The sequence below is a fragment of the Salvia miltiorrhiza genome, chromosome 7 (assembly GCF_028751815.1).
Source record: "Salvia miltiorrhiza cultivar Shanhuang (shh) chromosome 7, IMPLAD_Smil_shh, whole genome shotgun sequence".
Taxonomy (NCBI): domain Eukaryota; kingdom Viridiplantae; phylum Streptophyta; class Magnoliopsida; order Lamiales; family Lamiaceae; genus Salvia; species Salvia miltiorrhiza.
In genome coordinates, this window is record NC_080393.1 from 44,722,835 (window position 1) to 44,740,027 (window position 17,193).

The 17,193-nt window shown below is 38.4% G+C and overlaps 2 protein-coding genes across 2 annotated transcripts; both read left to right on the top strand.

The window, feature by feature from the left end:
- Positions 1-7,221: 7,221 nt before the first annotated feature.
- Positions 7,222-7,569, top strand: LOC130994269 (uncharacterized). Its single transcript, XM_057919313.1, has one exon. The coding sequence runs from the start codon at positions 7,222-7,224 to the stop codon at positions 7,567-7,569; it is 348 nt and encodes a 115-aa protein (XP_057775296.1).
- Positions 7,570-13,197: 5,628 nt separating this feature from the next.
- On the top strand, positions 13,198-15,424 carry LOC130994270 (uncharacterized). The gene is made up of 5 exons (XM_057919314.1): positions 13,198-13,854; positions 13,917-14,134; positions 14,196-14,880; positions 14,948-15,067; positions 15,146-15,424. Exons 1-5 carry the CDS (start codon positions 13,198-13,200, stop codon positions 15,422-15,424), a joined length of 1,959 nt encoding a protein of 652 aa, XP_057775297.1.
- The last annotated feature ends 1,769 nt before the right edge of the window (positions 15,425-17,193 follow it).

The following is a 17,193-nucleotide window of genomic DNA, read 5'->3' on the forward strand; positions in this document are numbered from 1 at the left end:
AAAATAAAAAAAAATTAATACATAACGGAAAAATCTTAATACATGACGGTGAAAAACCGTTATGTATTCTATCAAAGATAACGGTTAAAACCGTTATAAAAAGTGCAAAAAACTGTTAACTATGATAAAAAAAAATAAAAAAAAAATTAATACATAACGGAAAAATCTTAATACATAACGGTGAAAAACCGTTATGTATAACCTTTATAGATAACGGATGCGTACTGTTATGTATGACGCATCGTACCGTTATCTATGCTACTATACATAACGGTTTTGAAACCGTTGTGTATGACGTATAGAATAGATAACACCACTATACACAACGGTTTTTTTGCTCATAGATAACGGATAAAATCCGTTATCTATGAACGTTTTTCTAGTAGTGAAAGCACAGCGGATGAAGCTAAGGAGTGAATGTAAGTACTATTTCTGGGATGAGCCATACTTGTGGAAGGTTTGAGCCGATCAAGTTATACGCCGATGCATTCCCGAGGCAGAACAACAGGAAATTCTCTTGCACTGCCATTCTCTCGCGTGTGGAGGACATTTTGGCCCAAAGAGGACAGCTCGGAAGGTGCTCGATTCAGGATTCTTCTGGCCTACATTGAATAGAAGTGCTTACTTGTTTTGCAAAAGCTGTGGGAGATGTCAACTGACCGGGAGTATTTCCTAACGAGATGAGATGCCTCAAGTTCCGTTGATTTTTTGTGAGGTATTCGATGTGTGGGGGATGGATTTTGTGGGGCCGTTTCTGAGTTCATTCGGAAATCTCTACATATTGCTCGTCGTCGACTATGTCTCAAAATGGGTAGAAGCGAAAGCCACCAGAACAAATGACTCCAAGGTGGTCGCTGCGTTCTTGAAGTCTCATATTTTCACAAGGTATGGAGTGCCGCGAGCAGTGGTAAGCGATCAAGGGACTCATTTTTGCAACCGCACGATTGAAGCTTTGATGCGGAAGTATGGAGTTCAACATAGATTGGCTACTCCCTATCATCCTCAAACAAATGGGCAAGCCGAAGTTTCTAATCGGGAGATAAAGCAAATCTTGGAGAAGACGGTGAATCCATCAAGGAAGGATTGGAGTTCAAGGCTAAACGATGCATTGTGGGCTTATCGAACGGCCTACAAAACTCCCATTGGCATGTCACCTTATCGCTTGATTTTTGGGAAGATGTGTCACTTACCTGTAGGATTGGAGCATAGAGCATATTGGGCAATCAAGAAGGTGAACATGCAATCGCCCAAGTGTGAAGAGGAGAGGAGATTTCAACTTCAAGAGTTGGAAGAGCTTCGTCTTGAAGCTTATGACGCAGCGGCGTGGTACAAGGATCGCACCAAGATGTGGCACGACAAGAATCTACGAGGAAAGATATTTGAAGTCGGCCAAAGAGTGTTGTTGTTCCAGTCAAAGCTACGATTGATGCCCGGGAAATTGAAGACGAAGAAGCCTGATCAACTTAAGTTTAATTATATTACAGTCAATTAGTTCCTGCCAATCCGTAATTGTTGGAATTGGACTAATTAGTGATACAACTACCATGTTCGTAGTAGGAATTAATTGGTATATTAATTATTACTAGCGTCTCTAGGATAATTGATATAAATTGGGTTCCTTCATCGTAATGCTGTTAGAATATTAAATCTAGGTCTGGCGTCTCCAGCTAGGTTATATTTTAATAAGGGAAATAGATAGGTCTGACGTCTCCAGCTGTTTATCGACACCGTAAGTAGGAATTAGGGTACGTCCGTTGCGTTTCACAGTATCCTATAACTGGTTGGTTGATAGGGATTGATTAATTATTGCGTCGAGGATCAGAGTTGAATTAGAGTGGATTTATTTGAGCCGAATTACCCTTTTTATTGATTTACTTCAGGCGTATTTTATTTGATTTAATTTGCGTTTCTTATTTAATTAATATTTTCTCCAAAGTTAAGGCGTGGTGGCTACACTAAAATTTTATAGATTTAGGGAATTGAATAGTTTTATCTGCTCTCTGTGGGATCGACCCTGCTTACCATTATACTAATTTATTTTGGTAATTCCGCAGGAATTATTTGGTGGTTGGCGACGTCCACCACCGACCACTTGTCTCGTTTGGAGAATCCGATCTAGGGAGATGATCCGAAGATGGCCATCAATGAGTCTTTTCCCGATGAGCAGATTTGGGCGGTGTTATTTAAGGATCCTTGGTATGCTGATTATGTCAATTACTTGGTTATTGGAGCTCTTCCTGAGGGGATGTCGCACTATCAAAAGAAGAAGTTCCTCCATGATGTCAAGTTTTATTATTGGGAGGATCCTTACTTATAGCGGAGGTGCGCCGATGGCTTTATTCGGCGATGTGTTAGAGAGCATGAATGGCCAAAAATCATTGAGAAGTGTCATAGCTCACCTAGTGGAGGTCACTTTGCTGCCAACCTGTCATACCTCGACTTTTAATCCCTGATTAAGGGCTTAATTATTAATAATTAGGGTTCGGCATCCATTAATAATAAAACTGGTTTGATTTATCTGATATGATTTAATCGTTATATATGTGTTTAGTTAAAGAAAATTTTTATAAATGCGGAACATAAGTTTTAATTGGTGAGTTAAGTGTATTTATATTAGCCACATGAATTTTAAATTATGCATGGAGTCATGAATTTTATTTAAATTTGATAGTACATGTAACACCCCGTACTTTTCCCTATGTTGTGAGATAGTGTCTTAACACTACTGAGAGTACTGAGATGTCAGAGAGATTGACTGTCCTATTAAGAAAATAGGAATAATGAGTTGGAAATAGAGTTGAGAAAGAAAGAGTGAAAAACCTTGATAAAAAAAAAAGTCGATCGGAGAGACGTCTAGTTTGTCTGTGTTTGCCGACTACTTTGATGTAATATTATGTGAAATTACGTGACTGATTGATTATGTGATTTTCGTTACTTGTGTCTTTATGAGCAAGTTATTATGATTTTTATTTGAGGATTATAGCACTTGGAATTTTAATTAAGTTTCCAAAGCAAGTGCAGTTTATTTTTACCGAGAAATCAAAGAATGCCGGTTTATGGAAATTTTTCCAAACAAAATATTTTCAAATTATTTTTCCTACGATGAGGAATATTATAATTGAGTGAGTGCACTAATATTAGTGCCATATTTATTTTAAATTTTGGTCACAAGAGTTTTGTGTTATAGCATTTAATTAATTAGTGATTAGTCTTTCATGATTTTATTAAAATGGTTTAACACATGGTTTATTCTCCACCACACAATATTACACTCTCACTAGATTATTTTAATCTTTTAGACATGTGCTAATTTCCTAGCCTTGCATGAAAAAGGGACGTGTGGCATGGATGGAGTTAGATAGGATTAGTGTGCTAAGGTGGAAGGGAACCAAGCTTTAATTAGTGAATAGTGCTTTGTCCTTAGTAAATCTTCCATTGCAAGACAAAGCTCATCACTTCACTTCTTCACTCTTCACTCTTGGCACTCTCCAAATCTCTCTCTCTCTTCCGATTTTCTTCTCCAAAGATCACCATAGATGAATCACCAAAGCTTCCAAGTTCACATCAAGATCAAATCCTCCACCAAATCAACATGAACACCTTTCAATTTTTGAAGATTTCAAGAGGACCGTGGGGTTTGGTTTGAAGAGTGAGAAACGAAAACTTTGATCTTTGTTTAATCTTGGGTAAGTGATTCTTATTTTCATAGATCTAGATTGTATGATGTTATATGTGAGTATATGATCATGATTGAGCAAGAAAATCACCCAACTTATTTCTATGAAATTTTCGAAAATTTGGGGCTTGAGACCCTACGAAATTTTGTTGTTTATTTTCTTGAATTGACTTGAGTTATATGATGATTGATGATTATTGGGATGATATATATATGAATATCTTGATGATTAGCCATGAGATATAGATTTTCTATTAGGTTAGTTTACCTAAAATTGGGATGTTGAGATCCTATGGATCAATTGATGTATTGATGATGGATTTGAGTTTATGAGATGATCTAGATGACTAATGATGTATGAGATTGAAGCTTGAGGTTGAGAAGTGAAAAAATGAAAAGTGTTAGTTTGAGGAAGAAGATGACATACATGTGTATCTATATGTGATCTTGTTTTATGACGTTGATTTGTGCTAATTGGTAACCTAGGATGTTAGATCTATGATTTGATCAATAGGTTATACATGATTAGTGATATTTTCAACAGATTTAGTTTAATAAAAACTAGGGTTATTAATAAATCTATGTGTTAATTGTGTGAAATCAGTTAAGTATATAATCTTGAGCATTTAAAGAGTTTGAGATGAGATTTTGGTGAATCTCGTAGGCCTACTGACCTACTGTGATCGATGGTTTGTCGATGTCTAATAGCTTTAAACATTTTATAGAAAGTCTCTACATGAGTCTTGAGTACCCTGGTAAAATATCAAGCCATTACAACTTCGTTTGATATTTCTTTAAAATACAAAACCCAAACTGCACATTACTACCGAGAATTTCAGAGAACATGGGAAAGAGTCATTTATTTCAGTAGCTTCCTGTGTGATCTAGCTTTCCAAATTTTAATGGTATTAACCTTATTGTATTAACTAGGTATCCACCAAAGTTGAGCCCAGTTTGACAATGTTTACTATTTTTCAAAAATCCAAGTTTTCGATTGCTCAAAACTGCCGAATATGGTAGATCGTGGTGAAAACATCATATCTCTCAAACCACTTGGAGTTTTTGACTCTACTTTTTTTTATATGAAACTAGACTCGAATATCTTTCTTTCGGTATGATTCTCGAGTCCAGGAGATGTTGGAGTCAGAACAAATTAAATTTTGAAATCAGTGTAAAAACAGAGCATGTTTTAATGATGTTTGATTGTGATTCTTATGTGCCTTATGTGATTGTGTTGCCTATGTGTTTGAATGAGATTAGACGAGCCTTATATGAGAGATAAATCGAGACTTAGAACCATGATTTTCTTGAAACCAATCCTTGAACTAAAGGATTTGAGATGAGTGGAGAGTTTATATAGAGTTGAGTAAGGAGATAGAATATGAGATAGAGCATGAGTTAAGGCTTTATGAGTATGGATTTTTTTTAAAAGGATTAAAATGTTTTAATTAATTCCATTTTAATGGAGTTTAAAATGCTTATTCAAGTCATTTATAAATGAATAATGGAATTTCGTATTTATTTACTATGGAAATGAAATGTATAGAATGTTATAAGATGGTGCATGATTATTATCTCTTATGTGAACATGTGAATTTCTAAATGATATTAAGTTTAAGGATGTTGAATTCTTTTATTTCGTTTGTTATGTGGTTACGTGATATTATGTGGTTAGTCGATGTTATGTTGGTTTTTGATTGTTTTAATCGAAACGACTTATGGATGCTAGAACCCTAAAACACTAAAAGATACCCTAAGCACGTAGAATTAGACTTTGTCTTGTGACAATTTTCTTCACGAACTTACCGACTCTTCATCAATAAAGGTCCGGGCGACAGGAAGTGATGCCGAAGAAGAAGCGACTCCACGCTAGCTTAAGAACGTTTGAGGTGGGAATTACTTTTACTATACGTATATAGAGATCCCCTGCGTGTCGTAGGCCTCTTATACGAATATATGCATGAGATGATTTTAACTGTTAATTTAAGTTTATTATTATGCCCAAAATGATAAATGAAATATTTATGAAAATGAAAATATTTATGAAATGAAATGACTGACTGCCAAAAATGTTTATATTTTACGTATGTATCCTATTTGTGTTGGTTCGCCAACTTTAAAGGAAATCCAATTGGGATCCTATGCTAGACAAAGGTCGCTAGCTAGGGTTAACGTGTACACTCATGGAGACCGCGAGTCGCTTGCGACCGGTCTTGGTGTCCGTGCTAAAGAGGCCTCCTTCCCGGCGCGTGACAGAAAGGAACAGATATGGATCATATGAAGGAAAATGATCGGCCGATCGACTTTATGAAAATGAAAGAAATGTTTTAGTAAGCACAGTACTTTCAAGAAAACCCCTGTGTGTTACTGTTGGCAGTTCAATTTATATATATGTTATGCATGAATGTATTTTCGGCATATGTCCACTGAGTATTTTTATACTCAGCCCTGCATGTATTTCTAAATGTGCAGGTTGAGCAGCTGATGAAATGGAATGGTGTTGAGCGGGTGTTCCTTTGACATTTCAAGAAATGTAACCTTGAGTATACATCTTCATATGTATATCTCACACGTTTTCCGCTGCAAAACACTTTGATTAGGATAACTCTATGTTATGAAGTTGTGACACGTGTTATTGGGTAACCCACCTTAACCAGTTCTCCTTTATGTGTATGTTTTATAAGTATCCAAATGATCATATATGATCCTAGAATTTTATCTATAAGTGACATTTCCATATACTCTAATGTTAAGTAATTGTCCATATCCGTTCCCACTCATTAATCCTCATCCCAAGTCATAATTCCGGCTAAATTGTCATTAAGGGTAGCGGGCTGTGATACAACCGCACTGCCATGAAGGTAAACCATAGTGGATTTTATTGGCCTTCAATTTTTCAAGATTGCCATGCTTTTGTGAAGTCTTGTGATCGATGCCAGCGCATGGGCAATATTACCAAGCGGGATGAGATGCCACAAAATATTATTGTAGAGGTGGAGCTGTTTGATGTTTGGGGAATTGACTTCATGGGTCCTTTTCCTCCTTCATGTGCTTTTTCCTATATTTTGCTTGCTGTGGAGTATGTGTCTAGATGGGTGGAGGCGATCCCAACTATCACCAATGATTCCAAGGTAGTCATTAAATTCTTGCAAAATAATATTTTGACTCGGTTCGGAGCACCGAGAGCGTTGCTTAGTGATGGGGGGTCGCATTTCAACAACAAGTTGCTAGCAAGCGTTTTGGCGAAGTATGGAGTAAAGCACAAGGTGACGACTCCATATCATCCTCAAGCTAATGGGCAGGCGGAGTTGGCCAATCGAGAGATCAAGCAGATTTTGGAGAAGAGCGTTGCAAACAGGAAAGATTGGGCAAAGCACTTGGATGATGCTCTTTGGGCGTATCGCACTGCTTACAAGACTCCAATTGGTATGTCTCCCTATCAACTTGTTTTTGGCAAATCTTGTCATTTACCTGTTGAGATTGAGCACAAGGCATATTGGGCGACGAGGAGAATCAATTTGGAGTTTAAGGAGGCCGGTCATACAATGCGAGATTTGTTGACGGAGTTGGATGAGTGGAGGAATAAAGCTTATGAGAGTTCTCGTATCTACAAGGAAAGAGAAAAGAAGTTCCATGATTTGAGCATCCGTACTAAGGAATTCAAGCTGGGACATGAGGTACTCTTGTATGATTCTAAGCTTCGGTTATTTCCTAGCAAGCTGCAGTCTAAATGGAGAGGTCCATATGTGGTTCACAAGAGCAATCGGAATGGGACTTATGAATTGCTTGCGTCGAATGGATCCACTTTCACTGTTAATGGCCATCATCTTAAACCGTATTACAAGGCAGAGATAGACCACAACGTGGAAGTGGTTAACTTCATTGATCCATAATTGTGAGGTATCGTCAAGCTATAGACGTTAATTTTAGCACTTGTTGGGAGGTAACCCAATTTTAATTGCTTTGTTAGTTTTTGCTTGTTTTTCTTTGTTTTCTTTTTGTCGTTGTTTTCTTCTCGTTTTTGTTAATTTTGCCTTGTTAATTTATTTTCGTTTTTGATGTTTTCCCTAGTGTTTTTCATTTTTGCAGTTAAAAAAAAGGGGGTAAAAATCAAAAAACGGCGACCAAGCTCCAGTAGGTCGCCGAATGCAGAATTATGGCCGTCAAATTCGGCGACCAACTCGGCGATCACCGAGTTGGGCGCCGAATTCCCTGAACAGAAATTACGCCTGGTGGTTGGAATTCGGCGACCGCCGAATTTGTTCTAAATTTTTTTGAAAAACGGCAACCAACTCGGCGATCGCCGAGTTGTCCAGGTATGTTTTAATTGCTGATTTTTACCCCATTTTTCATACTTTACACCCAAAACACACACTCAGCACATATAGTGGCGAAAATTTCGAATTTTCATCTTCAGATTACTCCCAAACGGCTTTGAATCTTCTCAATCCCTTCCATACATTTACTACCCACATCATTAGCTTCCATTCCATCCGATTACTTCGAAGTTTTCATCCACCACATTGGGAGATTCACGATTTTGGGGGTTTTGCTCAAGAAATTTAGAATTTTCGAATTTTGCTCCTAAATCTTCAAGGTATGTGTTTCTAACTCTTGATTTAGTGTTATTCCTATGCTACTACTACGATTTCTTTGGTTTGAATGTGGAATTTTGATGGTTTAGTAGAGCTAAGGTTTATGCTAGAACAATGTTGTGAACTTAATTATTTAAGGAGTTTGAGTCGTATGCTTAGTGTTGGTGTTTGAGCTTATTGATATATACTTGTTGGTGATGATGAAGTTGGTTGAATCCAAAAGAGCATGCTAGTGCTAGAATTGTTAAGTCTGAAGGGGTTCTTATCTTTGCTTTGCTTTTGCTTGGTCTTTGTTTGATGATTATATGTGATGTTGACTGTGGCATTGATAAAATCCATGAGACTTTGTATTTTTGGGAAGATTAAGCATGATATGGGGGATTATGAGCATAAAGGAAGTTGAGATTGTCAAGGGGGATGGATAGGTGGTGCTAGTTTAACCTGTTTTAAAATCATATAGAGTGATAAATGGTTGCTAACTAGCAGTTAATTATAGGTACAATGGCGCCCAAGAAACGTAGAGCTACCGGTGCTTCAAGCTCCCGCCAACCGGCCGAGTACACACGTGAGGACCCCGAGTTTCATGGGGTATCCCTCATTTCTGACGATGACCGGATTCGGTTTCAAAAGCTTGCAAGGAAGGGGATCGAGATAACACGCTATGCCGATCATGACCTTCTAAGGGCAATGGGAATCTATAATGACGTCCGTTATCTATTCTACCATGTTGGGTGGACCTACATCTTCAATGGTGGATGGCCCACCTATGAACAAGCAACTTTGGAGATCCTAAGCACGTTGGATCAGTCGGTCTTCAATCAATCCAGACCAAGCAGGATCTTATTCCAGCTTAACAATATTTGGGAGGGTGATATCCCGGTGACTGAGATCACCACGACGCTTAATTGCAGAGTGGGAGGCTACACCATGCATTCGATTGGTACAGAGTTCAACGCTGCATCTTTCTGGAGAGAAATAGCTCTGCCAAGCGCCGGTCCATTTGTGTCGGGGACATCAAATGCAGCGGACATTCGGAATCCTGTCTTAAGGATGACGCACCGCATTCTGGCTTATACGGTGCTTGCTAGGAAGGACAACAGCCACGTGACGCAGCACGAGCTGTTTATCATTTAGGGGATGCTCACACGCACACCAATGAATTTAACCCAAATCCGCCTCAAGCAGTTGTTCAAGGCATCAAAGGCCAATGCAGGAGTGATCACGATTAGAGGGATGCTTACACCCCTCGCACGCCACGTTTGTCCCGCAGTTGCTGATTTGGAATCTTTAGCGGGTGATAATCTGCTCAATGGTCACCGAATGGTTCGAATGAGATTTTTGTCGAGGGCCCAACCACCATTTAAGTTGGTGCAAAGTGAAGGTGACCACTTCCCGCTGCTGAACCCGACTCTCACCCGCGTGGGCGGACGCTTTGAGACCCAAAATTGGCTGATGAATACAGGCGCTCATGTGAGGGCTATAGCGGGTGAGCAGGCCGATGAGCAGGTCCCTCAGCATGTGAATGAGGAGGAAGAAGAGCAAGAGGAGCCCGCAGCGGCAGCAACAGGAGCACAATGGAGACAGGGAGCTCATTTTGATGTTACTGAGCTCACCGAGAGGATGCAGCAGTTGCAAGCCTTTGCCGAGCAACAAGAGGCGCAGCTCACTGTTATGCGCACAGACGTCACGGCGGTTCACCTGTAGCAGCAAGCTATGGATGCTTATCAGCGTGAGCAGTTTGCTCATTTTGGCGCTTTTGAGACATATGCACGGGTGGAGTTTGGTCAGCAGGCGACTTTTGAGGCTTGGCAGCGAGCAGAGATGGAGAGGCAGCAACAGGAGTATGCTAGGCAGATGGCGATGCAGGAGGAACTCCTACGACAGTTTCAGGAGTTCCGGAGGAGACAGAGAGGACCGCCATCTTGAGTGCTTTGTAAGTATGCTCACCATAACCTTTATCTATTTTTCCCTCCAAACTTATTTTTGAGCATTCGCTCCTTAATAAGTTTGGGGGAGGGGGATGGAGATTGGTTATGGTTTGCATTTTTAGCCTAGTATATTTTTGTTCTTTTTGCTGTTTTGAAGAGGTATTCATAGTCTTTTATTTTTGGGCCTGTAACTAAATTGAATATTCTCATACATATTCCATAGTTTCGTTGCTTTTTGAATGTTTAGTGCTCCAGTTAGTTGTTGGTAAGGTGTCTATGAGGATTTCTACGAAAAAGAAGGCAATTTCCAATTTTTCTTGATATTGTGACATGATTTGAACTGACGTGTGTAATTGATGAGTATATTTTTACCTTGACTTTTGACGTTGAACAAGCTTGTGAGGAATTGAGCCTTAACTGCCCATATTTGCAGTTTGTTCTTTGTTTTTTAGTGTTGTCATGCATGTAGTGCACTTTTAGAACTTGCCATAGGGTCTTGGTTGAGATTGCTTGTTGTGCCCAAGAGTTTGAGATGATTTTAGGCCATCGTTCATGAGCCACGTATATCCCAAACACTTTCCTGAAAACATTATTTCCTTGTTAACCGTGTTTGAGCCTTCTTAAGCTTTGATTCTTTAACCGGATGATAGGGGGCGATGGAGTATATGGGGATCGTTGTGTGGTAGTGGCTGTGGGTTGATTGAAATAAGGGGTGAAACATGATACTAGTCATTCTTATAAGCTCTTAAAAAAAATTGATGAAAGTTGGTTGAGAAAGTCGAGTGTATAATTGAAAATCTCATGGATAGTCGACTTTGTGTGTTACTAGAAAAGTGAGAGCATAAAAGAATGTCTAGTTTTGATTTATGATGATTATATCCCTTGGTTTGTGGTGATTATGGAGATGTTGTTAGGTGGAAGATGGAATTTATTCCATGCTTGAATGGTGAAGTCATAAGGTTGGTGTAATCAATTTAATTTGAGTCACTTAGCCAAATTTCCCCACCTAATCCAATGTCCCTACATTAGAACCCGATATAAAGACCTATTTGATCTTATCCTTGGCACACTTTTAGCAATGGAGACTTGAGACGATTGGCAAGCCTATGGTAAGTAATCTACATTGCATGAGTGTCGATGAGAGATACACGTCCTTTTCCATCAATTGTGAGTTGAGTGAAACACTTTTATCTTGAGAGTCAATTGTTGGAATGTCAAGGTTGAATTTGCCATTGATTGTGCTTGTTGGTAATTATTGTGTTCATGTGTTGAGGATTTGAGGGAATTCAAAAGTTTTATTTTTCTGAGGCATCGAAGATCCAATCATCTTACCCATTCGTGTTTATTATTTTGTTCTTCTCGTTGTTCGAGGACGAGCAGCATCTTAAGTTTGGGGGGTTGATAAACACTCATTTTGCATGGTTTTTATGGTTTATATTCTGCGGTTTAAGTCGATTTTACGCCCGTTTTATTATCATTTGGAGTTCATTGGCTATTATTTCATGATTTCACGGTCAGGTGTAGTTTTGACTGTTTTGATGCAGAAATGAGTGGTACTGGAGCATGGAGTGTAAGGAACATGTTAAAGAGAAGAGTTTTGAGAGAATCAAGCCCAAAAATCGAGAAAATACGAAGATTCTGAAGTCAGGACGAAAAGAGGCAATTCGACGGTCAAAGGAGTTGGCCGCCGAAATCCCTGGATCGGATTTATACTTGATGGAGAAAAAACGGCGACCGCCGTTTTTGGGCGGTTTTAAGACCAAATTCGGCGACCTGTTCGGCGATCGCCGAACGGGCCGCCGTTTTGGCCGCGTGTTTTTAGCCTTCCGCGTTTTTACGTTCTTCTTTGTTATTTTTGATTTTTAAACTATTTTTTTACCCTAAGACTATAAATAGGTCCTCTTTTAACCTATCTAGGGTTCCCAACTTTTATTTTTGAGTTTCATAGCTTTAGTTTTCATTGCTTTTTAATTCCTAGAGCACTAGATTTTAATCTCGGCGAGAGTGAAGATTCGAGCTGTTACATTCAATTACTACGATTTTATATAATTTAGTTTTTGCAATTGTTCTTTTATTTACTATGTTTATGTTTTATTTTACGATGTCTGGCTAATTCGTTAATCTGAATCTAAGGTTTGTACATAGCTGATTAATTATGTGTGTATGATTTATTGCTATCAATTTGCCTTCCAACTTGTGATTCATGATTCCTGGTGCCTATTTTCTTGTGAATTATCTGATCAGTAATTTACATGTCTAGCTATTCAGTTTGAGTCTTGAATGCGATAATTGTTCAGCCGATTCAGGAATGCATGATATAGTGTTAGCCTTGAGTCTTGAATGCGACAGGTGAAGCTATATGAAGCTATTCTTTGTGTGCATTTTGGAGTTAATTTATTCCTTGGAGTCTTGAATGTGAAAAGGGGTAAATTAATCTACGTTCATAGGTGTTCGTTAGAGAAGCTTGTGAATAGTTCTGTGATCTTTTATCAGGGTTGGATTAAATTGGTAATTGAATCAATAGATTAAATGCATGTAATTGATTAGTAAAAGTACATCCCTAGGGTCAGAGTCTTTAATTATTTGAGTTTTTATCCTATTTTATTTGCTTTATTTTGATTTTAGTTTTATTCTTCATTCTTATTGGAGTTTGCCTGAATACTACTAGAGTTTACTTGGGATTACTTAGAGTGATTCGTTATAATAGTCCCTGTGGATACGATACTCGACTTGTTGTTTCTGTGCTACGATTACACTGTTTAGTTGCTAAGAAATTAGTGATCAGTTTACATTGGTCATTTAAGTGAGAGTGAGGTTGATGAGCAAGAAGTAGCAAGTGATAGTTACTGTAGAGGATGGGGAGGAGGGTAGATTTCAGTTGGGGCTGACCTTTGCTGGGGCAAAGGAAGCTAGAGAGGCCATCAATTCATATGGTGTGAAGTTTGGTTACAAAATAAAATTTGTAAAAAATGAGAAAACTAGGATAAGGGTCATATGTATGAATGAGAAAGAGTGTCCCTTTCTCATGCATGTGTCCAAGGATGGTGATGCTGAGGGTTTGGTGATTAAGACTCTTATTCTAGAGCATACATGTTGCAAGCATAGGGAGGTACCTAGTGCTAGTCAGGGATACTTGGCTAAGTATTTCAAGCAAGCAGTTTATAGGAACCCAAAATACACCTCCAAGGACATGCAAGGTCATGTGAAAGACCATCTGAAATTGCATGTTAGTTTAGCCAAATGCAAGAGGGCAAAGAATGAAATCATATGCAATCTGGAGGGGAGCTACAAGGAAGAGTTCAGTAGGCTTTGTGCCTACATTGAGAAGGTCAATGAGTGTATGCCAGGAAGTAGGTTAGAGCTCCAGTTATCTACAGAACAATTGCAAGCTGGAAAGAGAGTTTTTAAAAGACTCTTTGTCATGCTTGAGCCGTGTAGATTGAACTGGTTGGGAGGTTGTAGAAAACTGATATCATTGGATGGTTGCCATTTGAAAGGAGCCACCTTTGGCTGTCTTTTAACAACAGTTGGAAAAGATGGCAATGAGGGAATTGTTCCCATTGCATGGGCAGTGGTGAACAAGGAAAACAAAAATAATTGGAGATGGTTCATGAATTGGTTGAAGCAGGGGCTGGAATTAGGTGAGGGAGATGAGGTTACAGTATCATATTGGTGATTCTTTGATTGTGTGTAATTTAACTTCATACTTTCTCACAGGGGCTGATGGAAGCTATCAAAGAAATTACTCCACAAACCGAGCATCGATGGTGTGCTCGCCATATTTATGCAAACTGGAGCAAGAAGTGGAGGGGGGAAGAGCTCAAGAAGAGATTCTGGATAGCTGCGTGGAGCTCTTACCATCAAGAGTTCAAACTGAACCTTGCTAAAATCAGTGCTATCAACAAAAAAGCAACATATGATCTCATGCACTATCAGTGCTATCAACAAAAAAGCAACATATGATCTCATGCACTATCCAGTTGAAAACTGGTGCAGAGCCTTCCAATCCCCCAGGTGCTCTACTTTTATGGTTGATAACAATATTTCTGAATCCTTTAATGCAAACATATCTGAAGCTAGGCACAAACCCATAATCTCTATGCTTGAAAATATTAGAGTGATGGTTATGTCTAGGATTAGAGATAGGAGGTCAGTTGTTAATGGTTGGAAAAGTATTTGGTGTCCAAATGCAATGAAGCAATATGAAGAAAACAAACAACTTTCAATTGAATGCAATGTGCTCTTGAATGGAGACAGTGGGTATGAGGTCAGTGATGGAGAGGACAAACACATTGTATTTGTTGATAGGAGGATGTGTACATGCAGGGTATGGGAATTAACAGGTATTCCATGCCCTCATGCAATAGCAGCTTTCTATTCAGGCTCCATGGACCCACTCTCTGTGATGAGTCACTGGTATACTAGGGATACCTATTTGAAGTGTTGTAAACATACCATACAACCTATACTTAGAGTTAAATTTTGGAATATGAATGAGGATGATGCAATTGAGCCTCCACCTGTGGAGAAGAAGGTTGGAAGGCCCAAGAAAAACAGGGTTAGAGCTACAAATGAGCCTAAACTGAAGCACAAGCTCTCAAGAAAGGGTAAAGTGCAACACTGCAGTGTCTGTGGGAGTATGTCACACAAGAAAGATAGCTGCCCTCAAAGGCCTTCACATGTATCAATCTAAACTGCATTCCAATATTTATTTGTGAATTAACTAACATTCTGTGATTCTTTTGCAGCTGATCAAGGAATCACAAGCTTCAACATCATCCAAGCCAACAAAGAAGAGTGGCAGAAAAAGATCAAACTCAGGAGTAGGTTTGTATGTGAATGAGAAGACTGGAAAACAACTTCTATTGGTAAGTATATGTAATTTATTGTCTATCTCCATACTAGTTCAATTGGCTAAAATGTAAAGCTATTGCATGTTAACACAGAGTGGAAGATCCTCATCTATTGTCATAGATGAAGGGAACCCAAGAGAAACTGATCCACAGACCAGATTCCCTATACCAAATGAATCTAAGATAAGAAAAGAAAAAAGGCAGAGACAAAGCACTGAAGAACCTGGCCCAACACAAGTGAAGAAGGAAAAAATCAAGCCATTCAAGGCACCCAAATGGAAGAAGGCAGATGACCAGCAAGCACAGATACTAAGGAGATCACCTAGGTGGAAGAATATCATCTCAACACTTGGATTCACCACTACGGGTTGACATAATATTCATCTTTTGGTGTTGTGATAGAACATAACAAACTTGTGATGTGATAGAACAAGGTGTTACAAACTTTTGGTCTTGTGATAGAACAGGGTGTTATGATTTCAGTTGGTACAAACTTGTGAATTTGGAAACAATTTGTGAAGTTTTTTGGGAGCCTCAATTGTTATGAATTTTGTGATGTTTTTGGGAGCTTGTGTTATGAATTCAGTTGGTACAATACTAGTTCAATTTGTTTGAATTTCAGTTGTGATTTACATTTGAAGTTATCTTTTAGTTTGGATAAATTGCACATGTGTATAAACTGCACAAATAGAGATTACACTAAAATTTGCAAATTCATTCCATCAAATCATTGTAACAAACACAAATACAAGAACTTGAAGGTTGCTAATTTCCTTCATTGCTCAATGGATGATACAACATCAATGAGCATAAAAAAGAGCAACACAAAAAGGTTTTTCTTCATGCTACAACTACATACACTAGCAACAACCAAGAGAAAATCAAAATCAAAATCACAAGTGTATTTTTCCTTCTAACCCTACTGCATTCTTCCTTCAACACTTCCAATACACTCCAAAGATAATCAATTTCAGTTTTCACGTCCATAGATGGGGCCAAACTTTGATGGATCTTCAAGAGCTTCATATTTTCATTCTTCAACATGTTTATAACATCTCTTGCCCTCTCACACATTGGCTCGTCGTCCCAATCGAAAAAACCACAGTTCTTCGTCTACAAGGGAATAAAAAATGTATAGAAATTTCAAAAAGAGTGTCGCCAATACAAAGTTCAAAATTTAGTGAAATACCTTCCAATTTATACACCCATAGAACCTTCTCCCTGGGTTGTCTTCTGTCCACGAGGTCATTCTTGGAGCTTTAAGTCGCTTGCCTTCAAATTCGCAAAGACAACAAACGTAATCACTCCCATTCTCAGTTCACATCTGTCGTCGAGCTCGCGATGAGCTACACCCGAATCCAGAGTTAACACTCATGTGTACTTGCTCGATTTCAATAAACCATGTTAAACCCTGCGCAAATTCGAGAAATTTCCTTCAATTTCTCGCCAAGAATCTGAAATGAGATCGTAAATTAGGGTTCTTAGTATTTCAACCACAATTTCTAATTTGAAAACCATTGATAGCCATTGCTCGGTGGGCCCCGCATTTAATAAAAAAAATTATTTTCTGGACGGCGTCTAACGTCCGTCTGTGGGCTGGAGTTAATTGTATACTATCCGTCGAGTTTGGGGGGCAATTTGTACCAAGTTGGAGAATGGGGGGTATACGTTCTAGAGGGGTCATGTTTAGGGGGGTATCTGTACCTTAACCCTAAAAAGTATTACAAGTTTATAGCTTATTATAAATTAATTTCCACACATAAAGAATAAGAATTATTTTGATTGTCACTTGTAAGTTATTATATTATTTAAGATTTTTAAGTTGAGTAATTTCAAAATTATTTAAGTTGAGTAATTACAAAATTTTAAAAACACAACATATATTTATAAATTATAAGTTATTAAGTTAAGTAATTTTAAAAAAATTCAACACTTGTAAAGTAAAAAATTTTGAAATTTCAACACAAATCTTTTAATTTCATAAAATAGAATACAAAAAAATATTTAAAAACAAAATAGAAAAAGCCCGAAAACCTCCGATTTTCGGCCCGAAAACCGCTGGTTTTTGGCCTCGCCCGGAATCGGCGGTTTAGGGCCCGAAAACTTGCCCTTCAATAGAACAGACAGGCCGGTTAAGGTTC